Source organism: Microcebus murinus, chromosome 2 (assembly GCF_040939455.1).
Source record: "Microcebus murinus isolate Inina chromosome 2, M.murinus_Inina_mat1.0, whole genome shotgun sequence".
NCBI classification, from domain to species: Eukaryota; Metazoa; Chordata; class Mammalia; order Primates; family Cheirogaleidae; genus Microcebus; species Microcebus murinus.
The window spans coordinates 33368964-33384371 of record NC_134105.1 but is presented as its reverse complement, the minus strand read 5'-3'; the positions used below and the strand labels follow the sequence as shown (position 1 = coordinate 33384371).

General features: G+C 51.2%; 1 protein-coding gene across 2 annotated transcripts in view; it reads right to left on the bottom strand.

Annotated features, from left to right (window-relative positions):
* The window catches only part of RNF220 (ring finger protein 220), a 214544-nt gene that overhangs the window by 33804 nt on the left and 165332 nt on the right, over nt 1-15408 (bottom strand). For both annotated transcript variants that reach the window (XM_075997646.1, XM_075997649.1), the window contains exon 2: nt 3477-3609. In XM_075997646.1, the coding sequence (XP_075853761.1) occupies nt 3477-3609 (133 nt within the window). The remainder of the gene's footprint in view (nt 1-3476; nt 3610-15408) is intronic.

Genomic DNA, 15408 nt, shown 5'->3' with positions numbered 1-15408 from the left:
CTCCTCGGCTCTCCTCCCCTTTCCCAGAGCGGGCAGGGGCGGGGCAAGGGCAGCCAAGGCTGGGGCCCTCCCGCGCCGTCAGCCCGGAGGGAGCTGACACGCTCCTAGGGAATTTATCACGCACCCAATTACAATGTTAATTGGCAAGTTCCTGAAATCAATTAATTCGCAAATTTTTTCCAATTAAAAATCCAGATAAATCACGAGGGCGGCGGTGGGCCGGTCCAGCCTGCAGTCCGGTGGGCGCAGCGGCCGCAGGGAGGGGAGGGCGGGAGAGGCGAGGGGAGGGGGCGGCGGGCGCGGCTGCCCTTGAACGCCTTTGCCGGCCGGTCCGACTGTCAGCGCGCCGGGCGCGGCGGGGCCGAGACAGATAAAACCATCGACCCGTCGCCGCCAGCGCTTCGGCTTTATCGATCCGACGGGAATTTCACTTGCTGTGCAGATCCCGCTGTCCGGCTGTCAGACACCCGGTGTGGGGGGGCGTGCCGGGGGCGCAGGGCGTGCACGGACGGAGGGGGCATGTGTGTCGGGTGTTGGGCTGGGCCAGGCTGGGACGTGAGGGGCACGCTAGGGTTAGCGCGAGAGGCTTGAAGCTCTGGGTGGGGAAATGGACATGGGGTAAGGGTGTGGAAGTAGGGGATGCGCTGAAGGGATGTGCAGGGTCGTGGGTGGGGTGGAACAGGGAAGGCTGTTGGCACACGTGGATGCACTGGGCAGTGCATGTCCCCCCAGGACTAGATTGTAGTGTGGCCCCCACCCAGGAGGCAGGTGAGGGTGGGGACATTTTCCAGACCCTTAGGGCACATTAGGGCCCACTGCTTTCTTTCTTTCTTTTTTTTGTGAGACAGAGTCTCACTCTGTTGCCGGGGCTAGAGTGCCATGGTGTCAGCTTAGCTCACAGCAAGCTCAAACTCGGGGGCTCAAGTGATCCTCCTGCCTCAGCCTCCTGAGTAGATGGGACTACAGGCTTGCTGTTGCTGCCACCACCAGCAGTTAATTTTTTTTTAATGTTTTGTAGAGATGTGGTCTCGCTATGTTGCCCAAGCTGGTCTCCAACTCCTGACTTCACATGATTCTCCTGCCCTGGCCTCCCAAAGTGCTGGGATTACAGGCGTGAGCCACTGTGCCTGGCCTGCACACTGCTTTTATAAGGCTCAGCAGGCTTTCCATCTCTGCCTCTATACTCCAATCCTTTTAGGGAGAGGTCTGCCACTGAAAGCAAACTTCATAGAACCTCTCCTGGACAGCAGAAGTATGGAACTCAACTGTAGAAGGATGTTTCATTTCCCTTCTGCCCCTGATGGGCAAATCTGGGGAGTGGTTTAGAGCATGAGCATTGGAGTCAGGTTGCTTAGTTTGAATCTTATCTTCACCACTTACTAGCTGTGCAACCTTAGAGAAATCACTTAATCCCTCTGCACCTCAGTTTCTTCATCTGTAAAATGGGCATAATAATTATCACATACTTCAGAGAGTTGCTATGAAGATTAAATAAATGCAATGTAAAGTACTTGGCATATAGTGAGTATTCAAGAGGATTATTACTGTTATCATTAGTGTAGTCTTGTATACCCACGAATTCTTTGACACTCCTCCCTTTAAGAGGTAGAGCTCATAGAGCTTAATTCTCCTCCCCTGAGTATGGGCTGGACTTGGTGACTTTCCTCTAATGAATAGAATAGAATATAGTGGAAGCAATAGGGTGTGACTTCCCGGACTAGATCTTAAAAAGCGCTGTGGCTTCCTCCTTATTCTTCTGTGGCACCACATTCCCATTCCCACTTCTGTGGGAAGTCAGCTGCCATGTCGCAGGGAAACTCAGCTGCCCTCTGGAGAGACCCACATGTGGAGGAACCAAGGCCTTCTGCCAGCAGCCATGTGAATGAGCGATCTGGGAAGGGGACCTTACAGTCCCAGCCAAATCTTCAGATGACTGTAGCCTGGATTGACATTGGGATTGAGCCTCATGTGAGACTCCCAGCAAGTCGCCACAACTACTCACAACCACCCAGCTAAGCTGTACTTGAATTGATGAGCCATAGAAGCTGAGATAATAAATGTTTGTTGTTTTAAGCTGTTAGGTTTTGTGCCTCACCTCCCTGAGGAAGCTTTCACTGCTCCGTGCTGGGTTCGCTGCCCCCAGCTCTAGTTCTTCCCACATAGCAGTCTCCATCCCAAACTCTCACGCTATAAGTTTCTGAGGGCAGGGACCATTTCTGATTCACTGTTGGCTCCCCTGCATCCTGCACAGGGCATTAGGTGAGAAAGTAGAGGGAAGAGGATAGGTCACGTCTGATGACTGGACTGAACAATGGTGGGACTGGGAGGAGTGGGGCAAGCTGCTCCCCTGTGGCAGATTGTATTTTCCAAAGATGGTTGCAACCATATATCCCACCCCACATACTCTTCTACAGCGTGACCTAGCCACTCCTCCCATCAAAAAGAGGGTGTATGTTCCCTCCCCTTGACTTCTGGGTGGGCTAGAATCAATAGCTCATCAATGGAAGTGACATTAGGTGACTTGAGGCTAAGTTAGAAAAGGTGATCCAGCTTCCATCTTGTTGGCAGGAACATTTGCTTTTAGAGTCCAAAGTTGCCATGTCAGATGTCCAACTACTCCGAGGCTGCCAAGCCATGAGGAAGCCCAGGCCACATGGAGAAGCCATGTGTAGGTACTTTGGCTCTTGCCCCAGCTGAGGTTCTAGCAGATAGCCAGCATCCACCACCAAACATATGAGTGAAGGTGCCTTAGGATGACCCCAGCTCCCAGCCACTGAGCCTTCCCAGCTGAGGCCCAAGGTATCCTGGAGATATCAGAAGCCATTGCTTCTGTGTCCTCTCTGAATTCCTGACCCCATAGATTCTAGGAGCCTAATGCAGTGGTGGCTTTAAACTGCTAGGATTTTAGGTAGTTTGTCACACCCTGCCTCTGCTCCCTTTGGCAACCTGGCTCCTCCACCATGAGGCTCAGCCTAGCTCTTGAGGCAGGAACAGGGGAGGGAGGCTGGGGGTGAGGTGGGGTGGGACAGTAGGGAACATGCCTGTGCACATTCTCAAGATTGTCACCTTTCAGATCTTGAGATTCATGGAGAAGGTAGTGCTCATTCCCCTGGGTGGCAGGACCAGGCTGTACTTCTGAAGGGGCTGCCAGGCCCAGGTCCTGCTTCTTTTATCTTGCTTGGAGGCTCAACATGGCAGTGCTAGGCCATCCCCTGTCTAGCTCCTGTTGTGCTCTTTGGAGGCTGGGGCTGGAGGGGTCACTCTCCTCCCATCTCCAAAAATACAGCAAGAGGAGAAAGGTAGCAGCATTCACCTGAAGGATCTGAGGACTGAAAGCAGAGGAGCAGAGGCTGGCAGCAGGGTCCCGTCTACTCCCTAGATGCTGGGGGTATGGGCCAGGTGGCTGCTCCGGGGCCTGATGGCTAGAACCCTGAGTGGACTCCTCTGGCAGGCAGGCTCCCCAGCAGGCGGCTTACCTCGAAGGCAGTTGAGCCAGCTGTTCCAGTTCCTGCTCCATATGTTCCTGCAACTCACTGGGCCTCAGCAGGACCTGGCAAATGGGGCAAATCGGGGCCTGGCTGTCAAACAATGCTGCTGCCTTCTTCTTACCTGGTGAGAGAAGAAGAGACAGACACATGAGCTAGGCTAATCTGTGGAGGAAACCCAGTGTTCCAGTCCTCCAACCCAAGCCTGCTGCTGCCCCTTGGGGCTTCTCTAGAGGAGGGGTGAGCCTTGGGTCTCAGAGCCTATGAGCATCACTCCTTTTTGCAGCTCCAGAGGCCATGGCCATGAATGGTGCCTCCCTAGCCAATTGCCCCACTCAGAAATCTGGGTCACAATCAATGCTCTGTACAATCAAACCTCCATCCCTCTGTGTCACACATATTCAGTCATCCCACCCCCAGAATATCCAGTGCCCCACTATCTCTCCCCCCTCCTCATTGCTTTCACATTCCCCAGATCTAGAGAAGGACAAAAAGAAAGGAAGAAAGGGGACTCATTCTTGCAGGCATTCAACAAGCATTCTCTGGTGTCTACTCTGACACCACAGCAGACCAAGTGCAGAGCAGTGAGGACAGAATATGGAATCAGATGTAGTCCCCGTCCTTGAGGCCCTCACAGTCCAAAAGACTCAGGAAGTCTGAAAAGGACCAGGTGACTTCTAGGGTAGCATGCTCTTCCAGTTTCTTGCTTCTCCCCAGAGCTGCATGCTCAGCCTCTGTGCTTCTCATTTCATGTGCTGGGTGACCTCGTTCACCTGCCCCGACTGCAGAAAGGGTTTTAGCTTAGCCCAGATCTTCCTTCATCTTCCCACTGGTGCCTGCAGAGGATCAGGATCAGCTTTCAGAGAGATAAAGACCATGCCTGTGATGACCGAGGTGGTTGCCTGAGTAAGGCTGCCAGATGAAATACAGGATGCCTACTTCATTTGAATTTCAGATAAACAATGAATATGTTTTTTAGTGTAAGTATGTCCCAAATATTGCATGGGACATACTTATACTAAAAATTATTCAGTTTTCTTAAAATTCAAATTTATCTGGATGTCCTGTATTTTCATATGCTAAATCTAGCAGCCCTACATGTGAGGGAGCTCCCAGTTCAGGCCAAGCACAGGAATCTGTTTCCATTGACACTATCATCCCTCAAGACTGAGGATGATTATGGCTCCCCTGGATGCCCAGATGGAGGCATCTGAGGGCTCAAAGGAAGTTGCAGTTAATTCTGGGTGTGTGTTTTGAGGAGTGGCAAAAAGAGAAGGCTTTATGAAAGAAGTGAAATTTAAGTTGTACCTTAGAAGTGTACCAGGCAGAGAACGGAGCAAATGAATGAGTCAATGAATAAGTTGCGAGTTCTTTGTGGGCAGGGACTGTTTCTTATTCATCTTTATATTTATAGACAATTTGTTGCAGGCCTGGGGCACAGACTAGATGCTCAATGATGAAGCAAAAGAGAGGAAACGAGGAAGGGAAAGAAAGGTAGGAAGGACATGTAGGTTGTCCTAGAAGCCAGGTAACCTTTGTGGGGCTGTGGTGGCAGCTGTGGTTTTGTGTGGGCCAGGGCCGGGTGAGTATGGCCAGTCTGTGTGGCTAGGTCTCTGAGGAGGGGAAGAAGTCCTGCTGATCATGTTCCTTGGTGGCAGTGGCTCATGTGCTTAGGGGACAACTTGATGGCAGCGCTGAGTGAAAGGAGTGGGTGTGGCCCTGGTCTGGGAGGTGGGAGATGAGAACGCTAGTCTCAGCTCTGCCCCTAACTTCACTTAGCCAGAGAATCTCAGAGGTAAATGAGACCCCAGACATTCTCCAGGCCATTATCTTTAGTTTACAGATAGGGAAATTGAGGCTCAGAATTGGACATGGACCCTTGTACTTGGCTTTTGTTTTTGTTTTTGATACAGAGTCTTGATTTGTTGCCCAGGCTAGAGTGAGTGCCCTGGCATCAGCCTAACTCACAGCAACCTCAAACTCCTGGGCTCAAGCAATCCTGCTGCCTCAGCCTCCCGAGTATCTTGGGACTACAGACACATGCCACGATGCCTGGCTAATTTTTCTATTTTTACTAGAGACAGGGTCTCACTCTTGCTCAGGCTGGTCTCAAACTCCTGACCTCAAGCGATCCTCCCACCTTGGCCTCTCAGAGTGCTAGGATTACAGCTGTGAGCCACTGTACCCAGCCTGTACTTGGTTTTTGATCTCATGGCTTCATTTATTTATTCACTCAGCAAACATTTATCTAACAATTCTTCTATGTCAAGTATTATTCTAGGAGAAACTGGAGCTGAGAGATAAATAAAATACATTCTTGGCCTCAAGGAAGCCACAAATTAGTAGGAAAGCCAAAAAGGAAAGCCAGGGACCCTGGTCAGTGAAGGTGAGAACTATGGGGTAGGCATGGACAGGACTGTGGGAGGGAAGGGAGGGCAGAGGATGGCTGGGAGGACCCACGGGGGAGCTGTTGCTCATGGGAGGCATGAAGGGTAAGGGGCAGACTGCTGAGGCAAGGCCTGGGGTGTAAATGGTAAGAGAGGGGATGGGGAGAGAGAAGGATCCAGGATGCAGGGTCTGGGCTGAGGTGGAAATATCAGGGGTTCGGTCCCCTTCAGCCCAGGACACCAAGTCTGGCTCTTGGGCTCTTTGGAGTCCAGTCTGGAGACCAGGCATCAGCATTCCCAGACACCTGTTCTCAGTTCACTGCTTTGCTGCCACGGGGATATTCTAGTTTTCTGAGCTTGGCCTCTGTTTCCCTCCTGGGACACTGGGCCTTCTTCCTGGCTCCCAGCTTCAGGAGTAGCACTGACAGAGATCAGCAGAGGGACCCTGCAGCCTATGTCCTCCATCCTACCCCCACTTTCTCAGGGGTTAGAGTGGCAGGTGTCAGCATGGCCATGGGCCCCCTGTGTCCCCTCCCCCGCTGTGTTCCCTATAATTTTATATTGAGACCTGTGGTCATGACGTGGGTTTTACTGCACTAACGACATGGCCTGCCCAGGTTTAATGACAAAATCCATACTCTGGCCCTGGGCCTGCTCCTCGTTTGCATAATTCCCAGAATACAGCTCCCTGAAGCTTTTGACCTGGGCCATTACAGTGGCCATAAAATGGGCCATAAAACTGCTGGGGATGGCCAAGAGGAGGGGTCTGTGGTCTTGCTGGGGTGGAAACGAAGCCCTCAACCCCTACTCTTCCCATGCTTGGGAGGAGGCATCCTCTGGCTCTTCCCTTCCATGGTTCCCAGAATCTGGGAGTCCATCTCTGGCTGATGAGGCCCCTGGAAATCCTCTGCCCGGGTGCCTATCTGAGGCAGGAATCTCGCTCTAGTACAGCTGGCAGCATTGGGTAGGCAGCCCGAGCCCACTGGAGGCAGGCAGTCAGAAGCATCCTCTCCTTGAGCATTCCTCTCTCCCGCCCAGGACACCCCCAGTCCCCAGTAGCTGACCAAGCCGTTTGCCACAGGTGGGCCTCGGTCAGGCAGGCCCAGGTTGCATCCTGTCCCTCTTCAGCAGGTCCAGCTCCCTCGGGAGGTCAGGAGCCAGGCTGAGCAGCATAGTGGGGAGATGCGGAAGCACGCAGGGACCCGGACAGGGACTGGGACGGGCTGTCAGTGCTAAAGATGATGAATGGGGGAGGTGAGGCGGGAGGCCCAGTGTTATCGGCAGCGGATGGCGGGTGCGGGCGATCGCCGTTCCTGCTAATCCCCGGGCGCTGCCTCAGCCCTTGCACTGATAACGAGGAAATGGGACTGACAACAATTTTTAGCTGAGAGATTCTTCACCAAAATGCCAGGCGGCCGGAGGTCTGACAGCGCCTGATTGAGTGTGTGAGTGCGTGGGGGGAACGCCCGCAGCCCCCTCTCCTCCCATGCAAAGATGGATCGCTCATTCTGCCTCCCGTCCACATTCATTACCGCGCCGCCCACCCTGCCACCCCAGCACGGCAGTGCCTGCCACCTCCACTTCTGCCTGCTGCAGGTATCCCCCAAGCAGGAGGAGGGCAGGGAGGGGAGGGCGCTTGACCCTGTCCCCAGTCTTAACGCAGGGCAACTCCTGCTCAAAGGTGACTCTGCAGAGGCAGGGACTGAGGATCAGGGCATCTGGGTCCTAGCCTGGAGGCTCCCTAGTTATGTGACCTCCAGAGGGTCCCTTTCTCTTGCTGAGCTGCTAGAATACCTTCCCCAACTGACAACAGCTAGGCTCCAACAGAAGTGAAGAAGGATAGGTCTGATGAGTAGATAGCAGAGGTCAAGGCAAGGCAGTCCTCACCCTAGCCTGGGCCAGGATCCAGCCAGTGCAGCCCTCAAGCCTTGGAGCAAGGCCTTGGGTACCTGGGCCCTAGATCAGCCCTCTGCTGCCCCCCTCTGTTGGGAATCACTGACCGTTGGGAACAGGCCACTCAAGGCCAGGGAGGGCTGCTCCTTCTTTGGTGTCTTCCATAGTGAAGGCTGGTGCAGAACTGGACATATGGAGGGTCTCATGCAAAGGGAAAGCCATCCCCTCCTTGGTCACTAACTCACACCTGGCCTTGCAGCTTCCCACCACATGATTGCCTCTCTGGCTTGGCCTGGTGGCCTAGGTTCCATTCTTGCCTCTCTGCTTGTCCAAGCAGCAAATACCACCGTATCTTTTCTCTACAGACCACAGAAGAGATGCCTGGTACCTAACTAGGGATGAGATGGGTGGTTAAACTGAGGGTGAGGATGACTCTAATGACAACGGCAACAGAGGCTGGGACTTTAAAGAGTATTTGGGTGTATGTGTGTGTGTTTGTGTGTGTGTTTGTGTGTACATATGTATATCCCACCTCCACCCTCTCAATGGAAGCACTTCCATTTTCTAGTGACCAAAACACAGAATAGATCTTCAAGCAGAATTCAGTGGAGTTGCCTCTTACTAGCTGTGTGACCTTCAGCAAATCATTTAACACTTCTGAGCTTCATTTCTCCTGTGTGAATGAGAATAACAATATCTAGCTCCCAGGACTTTTATGAATCAGGGATGTGTACAAGTGAGGAGTCCTTATGGTTTCTAGCAGTTTGTTGTCTGTGCCTACATCTACCCCATCCTGACACCAGTCTCACTCTGAGCTGTTTCTGGCCTTCTTCCCTGCTGGGGCCAAGATCTTTTACCACTCAGGTACCCTGAGTACCTGGAGCACATGGAGTTTCTTCTTCCTATCAATTCATACCCATTTGTCTATTTATTGGTTTGTATGTCAACATATCCATCTATCTATCCATCCATTTATCCATTATCTGTCTGTTGATAACAACAACTGTCTATCGAGTATCATTATATATTAGGCTGCAGGTTACTACTGCACATATTTTACGTCATTTGATCCTTCCAACAGTGCTGTGAGGTAGGCGTTATTATCTCCACCACACTGATGAGGAAAGTGGGGCTCAAAACAATGCAGGGACAGAGCTACGAGTTCAGAGCAGGGATTTAAATTCAGGTCTGTCTGACTCCAAACCTGAACAATATCCAACTACCTACCTACCTATCACTCACCTAGCTGATGAATCAATACTATTCCACAGATGTCTATGGGATACCTGCTGTGGGTTTGCCAGACAACAATGAGCATGACAGACGCAATCTCTGCCCTCAGGAGCTTAGGACCTAACGATGGATAGAAACATTAAACAATTGTCCCCAGAATGGTCTTAGGAAAAGAAAAGTACATGGAACTATGGGAGTATATCATCTGGTGTGGAAGGTGAAGGAAGTGACATTTAAGCAAAGGTCTGAAGGATGAGTGGGAACTAGTCATCCAATGATTGGAGGAAGTGGTGTTCTAGGTAGATAATAGCATGTTTGGAGGTACAGGGGGGAGACAGTCTAAGTGAGGAACTAAAAAAAGTCCAGTGTGGCTGGAACAGAGAGAGTGAGGGACAGAGTGTTGAGATTTGATGAGAGAGAGGTCACATTCTGTAGGACTTTTTAACTACCCTTAATGATTTGGTTATTATTTTTAACATACAATGAAAAGCCATCAGAGAGTTTTAAGCCAGGGAATGACATATCAGACTTACATTTTAAAAAGATCATTCTAACTACAAAGTAGTGAATGGTCTAAGAGGACAAGAGCAAATGCAGGAATACTGTTCAGGAGGTCAACTCACTAACTCAGGGAGAGACAGTGGTGACGTGCTCTAGCACGATGATGATGAGAGTGAACAGAAGCAGATGGATTGGACATGGGAGTTAAAAAACAGAAAGGAGTTAAGGATGACTCTAAGGGTTCTGGTTTGAGCACCTGCTGGTGGTAGCCTATGGGCAGGAGGAGGAGCTGCAGGTTGGTAAGGAAGAAAATGAGTTCAGTTTGGAAGTATAATACTTAGTTGGAGGAACTCTTAAAGACAATCCATGTGAAAATGCTGAGTAGGTACTATGCATGAGCCAGAGCTAGAATTACAGACCTGGGAGACATTGACATATATAGGTAAGAATGGAAGTTCACCACTGGATCCTCTGTGCCTAGGACAATGTCTGACATATGGTATATAATAACTATTTATTGAATGAATAAATAAATGAGTAAAGTTCAGAGTAGGTGAGATCACCTAGGGAGAACATATATGCTAAGAAAAGTCTGGAATAGACCCTTGATTAACTCTAACAGGTAGAGGAAGTTTAAGTCATCAAAAACTAAGAAGGAACAGCCAAGAGGTAGTATGAAAACAAGGAAAGTGTGATGTCATTGAAGTCAAGAAAGGAAGAGTTTCAAGGAGGGAGGGAGTGCCATCAGAAGGGTCAAATGCCGCAGAGAGGTCAAGAACATAAGGCATGAAAAGTGTCCCGTCCACTCATTTTATCCATAGTACAACTGTCTGGCCTCCGCTTCATCCATCCATCATCCATCCAAACCACCTCATCTACTCTCCCCTCTCACTCTCTTCCTCATTCTCTTCAGAAACCCATGATTGGCGCCTCTGCTGAGTGTGGGACAGGAAGAGTTAACATGCTGACAGACGGCATTTTTTACCTTCAGTCAATATGAACAAGGCCCCAAGACTATGATTCCAAACATCTGGATTTCATCAATATGTGATCTGTCATCGTATATTGGCATTCCCCAGTCCCCGCGCCAGAGCAATGCGGCTGGTTTTATTAATACGTCAAATACATTATCCGTGTAATACACTTGTCTGGCTGGGGCCTCCCGCTGGGGCGGGGCGGCGGATTTGAATGTATGATGAATCAGTTTGCATTACATGTTCGTAAGTCATCATTTGTCAGGATTAATAGGCATCCCTGGTCGAGGAGGTGGGGGTAGGGCGGGCAGGGGAGAGCCGTGTATTTAGCTGTGGCCCACACTTATCTGCGGGTGCCCAGGGATGCCCTGAAAACAGCTGTGTACCCTCTTGCCCAGACCCCAGGGTAATGGCTGGTGCTCAAGGAGCAGAGGTGACATTTTCAGCAGTTCCAGAGTCACTTGGAACCCAAGAGGCCTATTTGTCTCTGCTTTGGGCTTGTCAAACAACCAAAAAGGATACGGCAGGGGCCAGTGGCACAAGCTGGCTAACTCTTAGCATCCTTTAGGACTCAACCTAGGACTCCTTCATCCAGGCAGCCTCCCCTGACTCCCCCAGACTGTCTTAGGGGCCTCCTCTGTGTTCCCACAGCCTCTTGTGCTACTTCTGTCACAGCACTTGTCACACAGAATTGTTGTTGCCTGTTATGTGTCTATCATCCTCTTTAGATTATACATTTCTTGAGGGCAAAAATTAACTTGTTCACTGCTATAGCCCCAGCATCTAGCAGAAGCCATAGCCCAAAGTAAGAGAATAGTCATAGTAATAGTAGAAATCAATACATATTCCTTGAATTAATAAATAAATGATCATTGACCTAAATCCTCAAAGATGCAGACATCAGCTGGGAGATACCATGGGGTTTTTCTCTGACTCCTTGCCCCACTTTGACCCTGGTCTAGTCTGGTCTCCTATCCTACAATATGTGCTCTTCTTACCTGCTCCTCTTCTTTCCATAAGACATGTATAGGCCCCTCACCCAGCATCAGGTTCCTTACATGTGACACACATACACTGGTGGGACACAGTCATGCCCACATGCTCTTGCCATCTCCCCTTCTCCCTCCACTCTGCCTGCAGAAGCTCTGATTGGCATGACCCCTTCCACACAGCCTCTTGCCAGCTCTAGGCACAAGAGCCTGGCTGGTGCCCTGACCCCTACTGAGATGGACACTATTTACTGTCTCCAGCAATAGAGAGCAACTGAATTAGGCCAGACAAGGCTCCTGGGTGGCCAATGGCAAACATCTGCAGGACAGCCAAGTGGGGTCAGCCTGTGGACAGGTGTAGGCTCATACTGGGCCTTGAGCTGGACCCAAAGGTTCCAGGCCAAGGCATAAGCAAGCTCATTGAGTCTTGGTCATGGAACTCAAACCATTGGCCCCATAAGCCTTTCTTCTAGGCAAGTGCACCAGCCAACCTGTTCAGAGACTGGTGGGGCTTCAGGGGCTGCAGCTATTTCACATCCCTGACCTTGGCTATTCTAAACATAACTGTAGCCTCTCTCCTCTTGTAGAGCTACAGTTCAGCTCCCCTCCTCCTTTAGCTAATAACTTCCAGACAGCTCCCTGAGCTGGGCTGGACTAGTGGTGGGTGGGGCAGGTGGGGCCTCCCAGAGTTCCCTGGGATTAGGCTTCCCAAACTGCATAAAGGGCCTGATTCAGGCAAACATCCACATATGGACATGCACACAGATCCTTTTGGGTGTCTGGACACACACACATGTGCTGGCATTGACACATACAGGTGCTCACACAGTGTGGGTATTTTTTCCTATCTAGACAGACACACCTGAGCACCCATGCATTATTCAGCTGTAGACTGAGTATACCTGTTAGTCTTCCCAGCTCACCCACACACTTCCCTTTCTCCCGGTGCCCTCCTGGCCATGGAGCCAAAATGCTGAGACTGTGCTGTTTAAAGCAAAGTAACTTCAAGTGCGCTTTACCCCCTGCTGGCTCTGACTATGGGCTTATAAAAATGAAGTGGGAACTTCCACAGCTGTGGGCAATAAATCCTGAACTGCTGAGGGGGGCAGTGTTACCTGCTTTCGAGGCTGATGGGTGGATGGTGGGGCACTGATTACAAGTGTCTGCAGAGCTGGACGGGCAGTGGGCCAGATGCCTGGCCCCCGGCACTGCCTGCTAGCTTGTCCCAGGCCAGCTGCTTCCTATAGACCTGCAGAGTCAAGAGACCCAGAGCCCTAGGGAGGGAACGGGGACCAGGAGAGCAACAGAGGGAGGTAGAGGAAGAGAAGGGCTGGGCTGGGGAGAGTGAGCAGACAGCCACGTGCTGCTAAGGCTGAGGGGAGCCCTCGCATCTGGAGATCAATTAGCATCAATTACTGACTTCATTTAATTGTCGTCCAAGATGAATTTGTCATTTTTAGCTGGGAATTAATGGGAGACCTTCACCTCTCCCTGGCAGCAGCAGCGGAGCCAACAACGGTCACCTCAGCCTCCTAGGAGCTCTGAATCCTGCTTGGGCCTGGGGCCAGGCGGGGGCAGGCAGCTAGTGGGGCTTCTGTTCCCTGGGCAAGCTCTGGCCTGGCCGGCTGTAGCCCAGGGCCAAGGTGGGGGCTGTGGGTCCTGGGTAGCAGTCCTTTGCAGCCTCTGTCTTCAGCCAGAAATTAATTTGCTGGGCTGAGCATGTTTACCTTTTCCCAGCAAAGGCGAGACAGTAAACAGCGGACCGGTGGCTGAAATTGAATTGATAACTGCATCAACGTGCCAGATAACGCCTAAAATAATATGCCGATAAGGAAATTCGATTTGATTTGCTGCTGCGCATCAGATTGGCCCCATCTGTAGCTGCCTGTAATCATTTTCAATTGCGTTGGGAAACCTTATTTGTCCTTAAATATTTCTGTCATTTTTCATTGCTGGCGACAGATCCTTGGGCAGGTGGCAGGGGTGCGCTGCCTCTGTGGGCGCAGGGCGGCGGCCCGAGGAGGAGGGGTGATGTGGACTCGGAGGAAGGAGGCAGGGAGCAGGCAGCCGGGCGGTGACAGCTGTTCCTCCAATCAATCACGCTGTCGACAGGGAGGGACGACTGGCTGGCAGAAATTGAGTTTGCCTCACAGGGGACGATTGAGCAAATTAATAGCCCATTAGCCAAGCAGTGACCTGAGAAATGAAGGTGCAGGGGTTCCTGCTCACTCAGGCCGGCTGGGGTGGGGCAGGGCCGAGGAAGGGTCTGGGGAGGGGAGAGCTCAGGAGGGGTGTGGGAAGAGGAGGGATGGATGCGTGGATGCAATGGGGAATACGAGTGTGCAGGAGGACAGACATCCAGTTGGAGGAGGAAGGCTGGAGATGCACACAGTCCCAGGAGAGATGTGGAGGTGGCTCTGGCAGATGTCTCTCTGCCACCTTCCCACCATGCCCTCTGGGACCGAGTACTATGCCCATACTCTCTCCACCCCTCGACGTCTTCACTTTCGGGAAAGCCGGCATATCCCCTGGAGACACCACTTCCTGCGTCCTCTCGAGGGCAGGCAGTTTATTCTCCAGACTCCATGCTCCTCACTGGGGTCAGTGTCTTCCAGTCCATTGAGTCTTCACCCTACAGTTCTTTGAGGTCAAGTACCATGCAGCATCCCATCTTGTCACTGTTATCTACCGTCTCCATTCTCTTGCCAAGCCCCTGACCTCCTCAGCTCTGATTATTTTTCCTGTACTCACTTCCTCCTGGAGGACCTTGTCAATAACCTAAATTGCTGTGTGATAGAACTTCCTCCCTCCCAAGGCCTCAAGGCCTTGTACCCATTAAACTTGCTCCTTCCTCTAGCCTCCTCCCAACTCCTGAGCCACTGCGCACCCGTGGACGCTGGCCTGGACCCCACCGTGCATCATCTCAAACCCTCTGGCCAACACACTCAACCTCTTAACTTCCTTTGCCTTCTCTGCAACCCAGCTATTCCCCTTTTTGTCTCAGACACACAGGCGGCTATGCACAGCTGGGGAAAATCACAAAACCACGCAGATATGTGCCAATAAAAATTCACAGTTTCCAATCTTAGCACTACTAAGCAATCTCTGGCTCCCTTTGCCCACAGAGACAATTCAATATTTTACTATCTGAGCCCCCTCCCCGTCTTCTGCCCCCCCCCACAGGTGGCCTTGCTTCCTCCTTCATTCAGAAATTTAGTCCTTGGGCGTGAGTTTGCTTAACCTCTAGATCCACACTCACCTCCCTTCTCCCTCCAGTATCAGTGGAAGAGATTCGTCTTCCTGCTTCAGCTTACTCACTTCTCCGGGGCTTAGGATCTCATTCCTGCCTCTGTTCCCCAGGAAACTGACGGGTTCCCCCTCCACTGCCACCTCGCCTGCCTTCCTCACTCGTCTCCACATCAGCATGTAAACTCCCGAGTATCTCCAATATGGCAGCAGCATCAACGACCTTCTCTCTCTTCCCTGTGGCACCTCGAGCTACTGCCCTCCCTTCTCCTTTCCTTCTCACCTAAGACGCCCTGAAGACTCTTACTTGCTGTCCATTCTGCTGTATCTCCTAACCACTTCTTAACCTGCTGCAGTCTGAGTTTCATCCCCATCATTCTAAGGAAACTATTCTCAACCAAGTCACTGATCACCAGTTGCCAAATACAATGGATACTCCAGTTATATTCATTTATTAATTCAATATATATTTGTTGCGTGTCTTTCATGTCTAGGTACTACATATACCAGGGTCTAGGGATACAATGCGATCCATGTCCTCATGGAGCTCACAGTCAAGAGAGGGAACTGATACAATAAAATACTCAGACAAACAACTGTAAAATTGCAGTTGTGCCAAAGAGAGGTCAACAGTGCTATTGAAGCCCACACTATGGAGATTTGCCTTGCTCAGAGAAACCCAGACAGGCTTCCCTGAGGA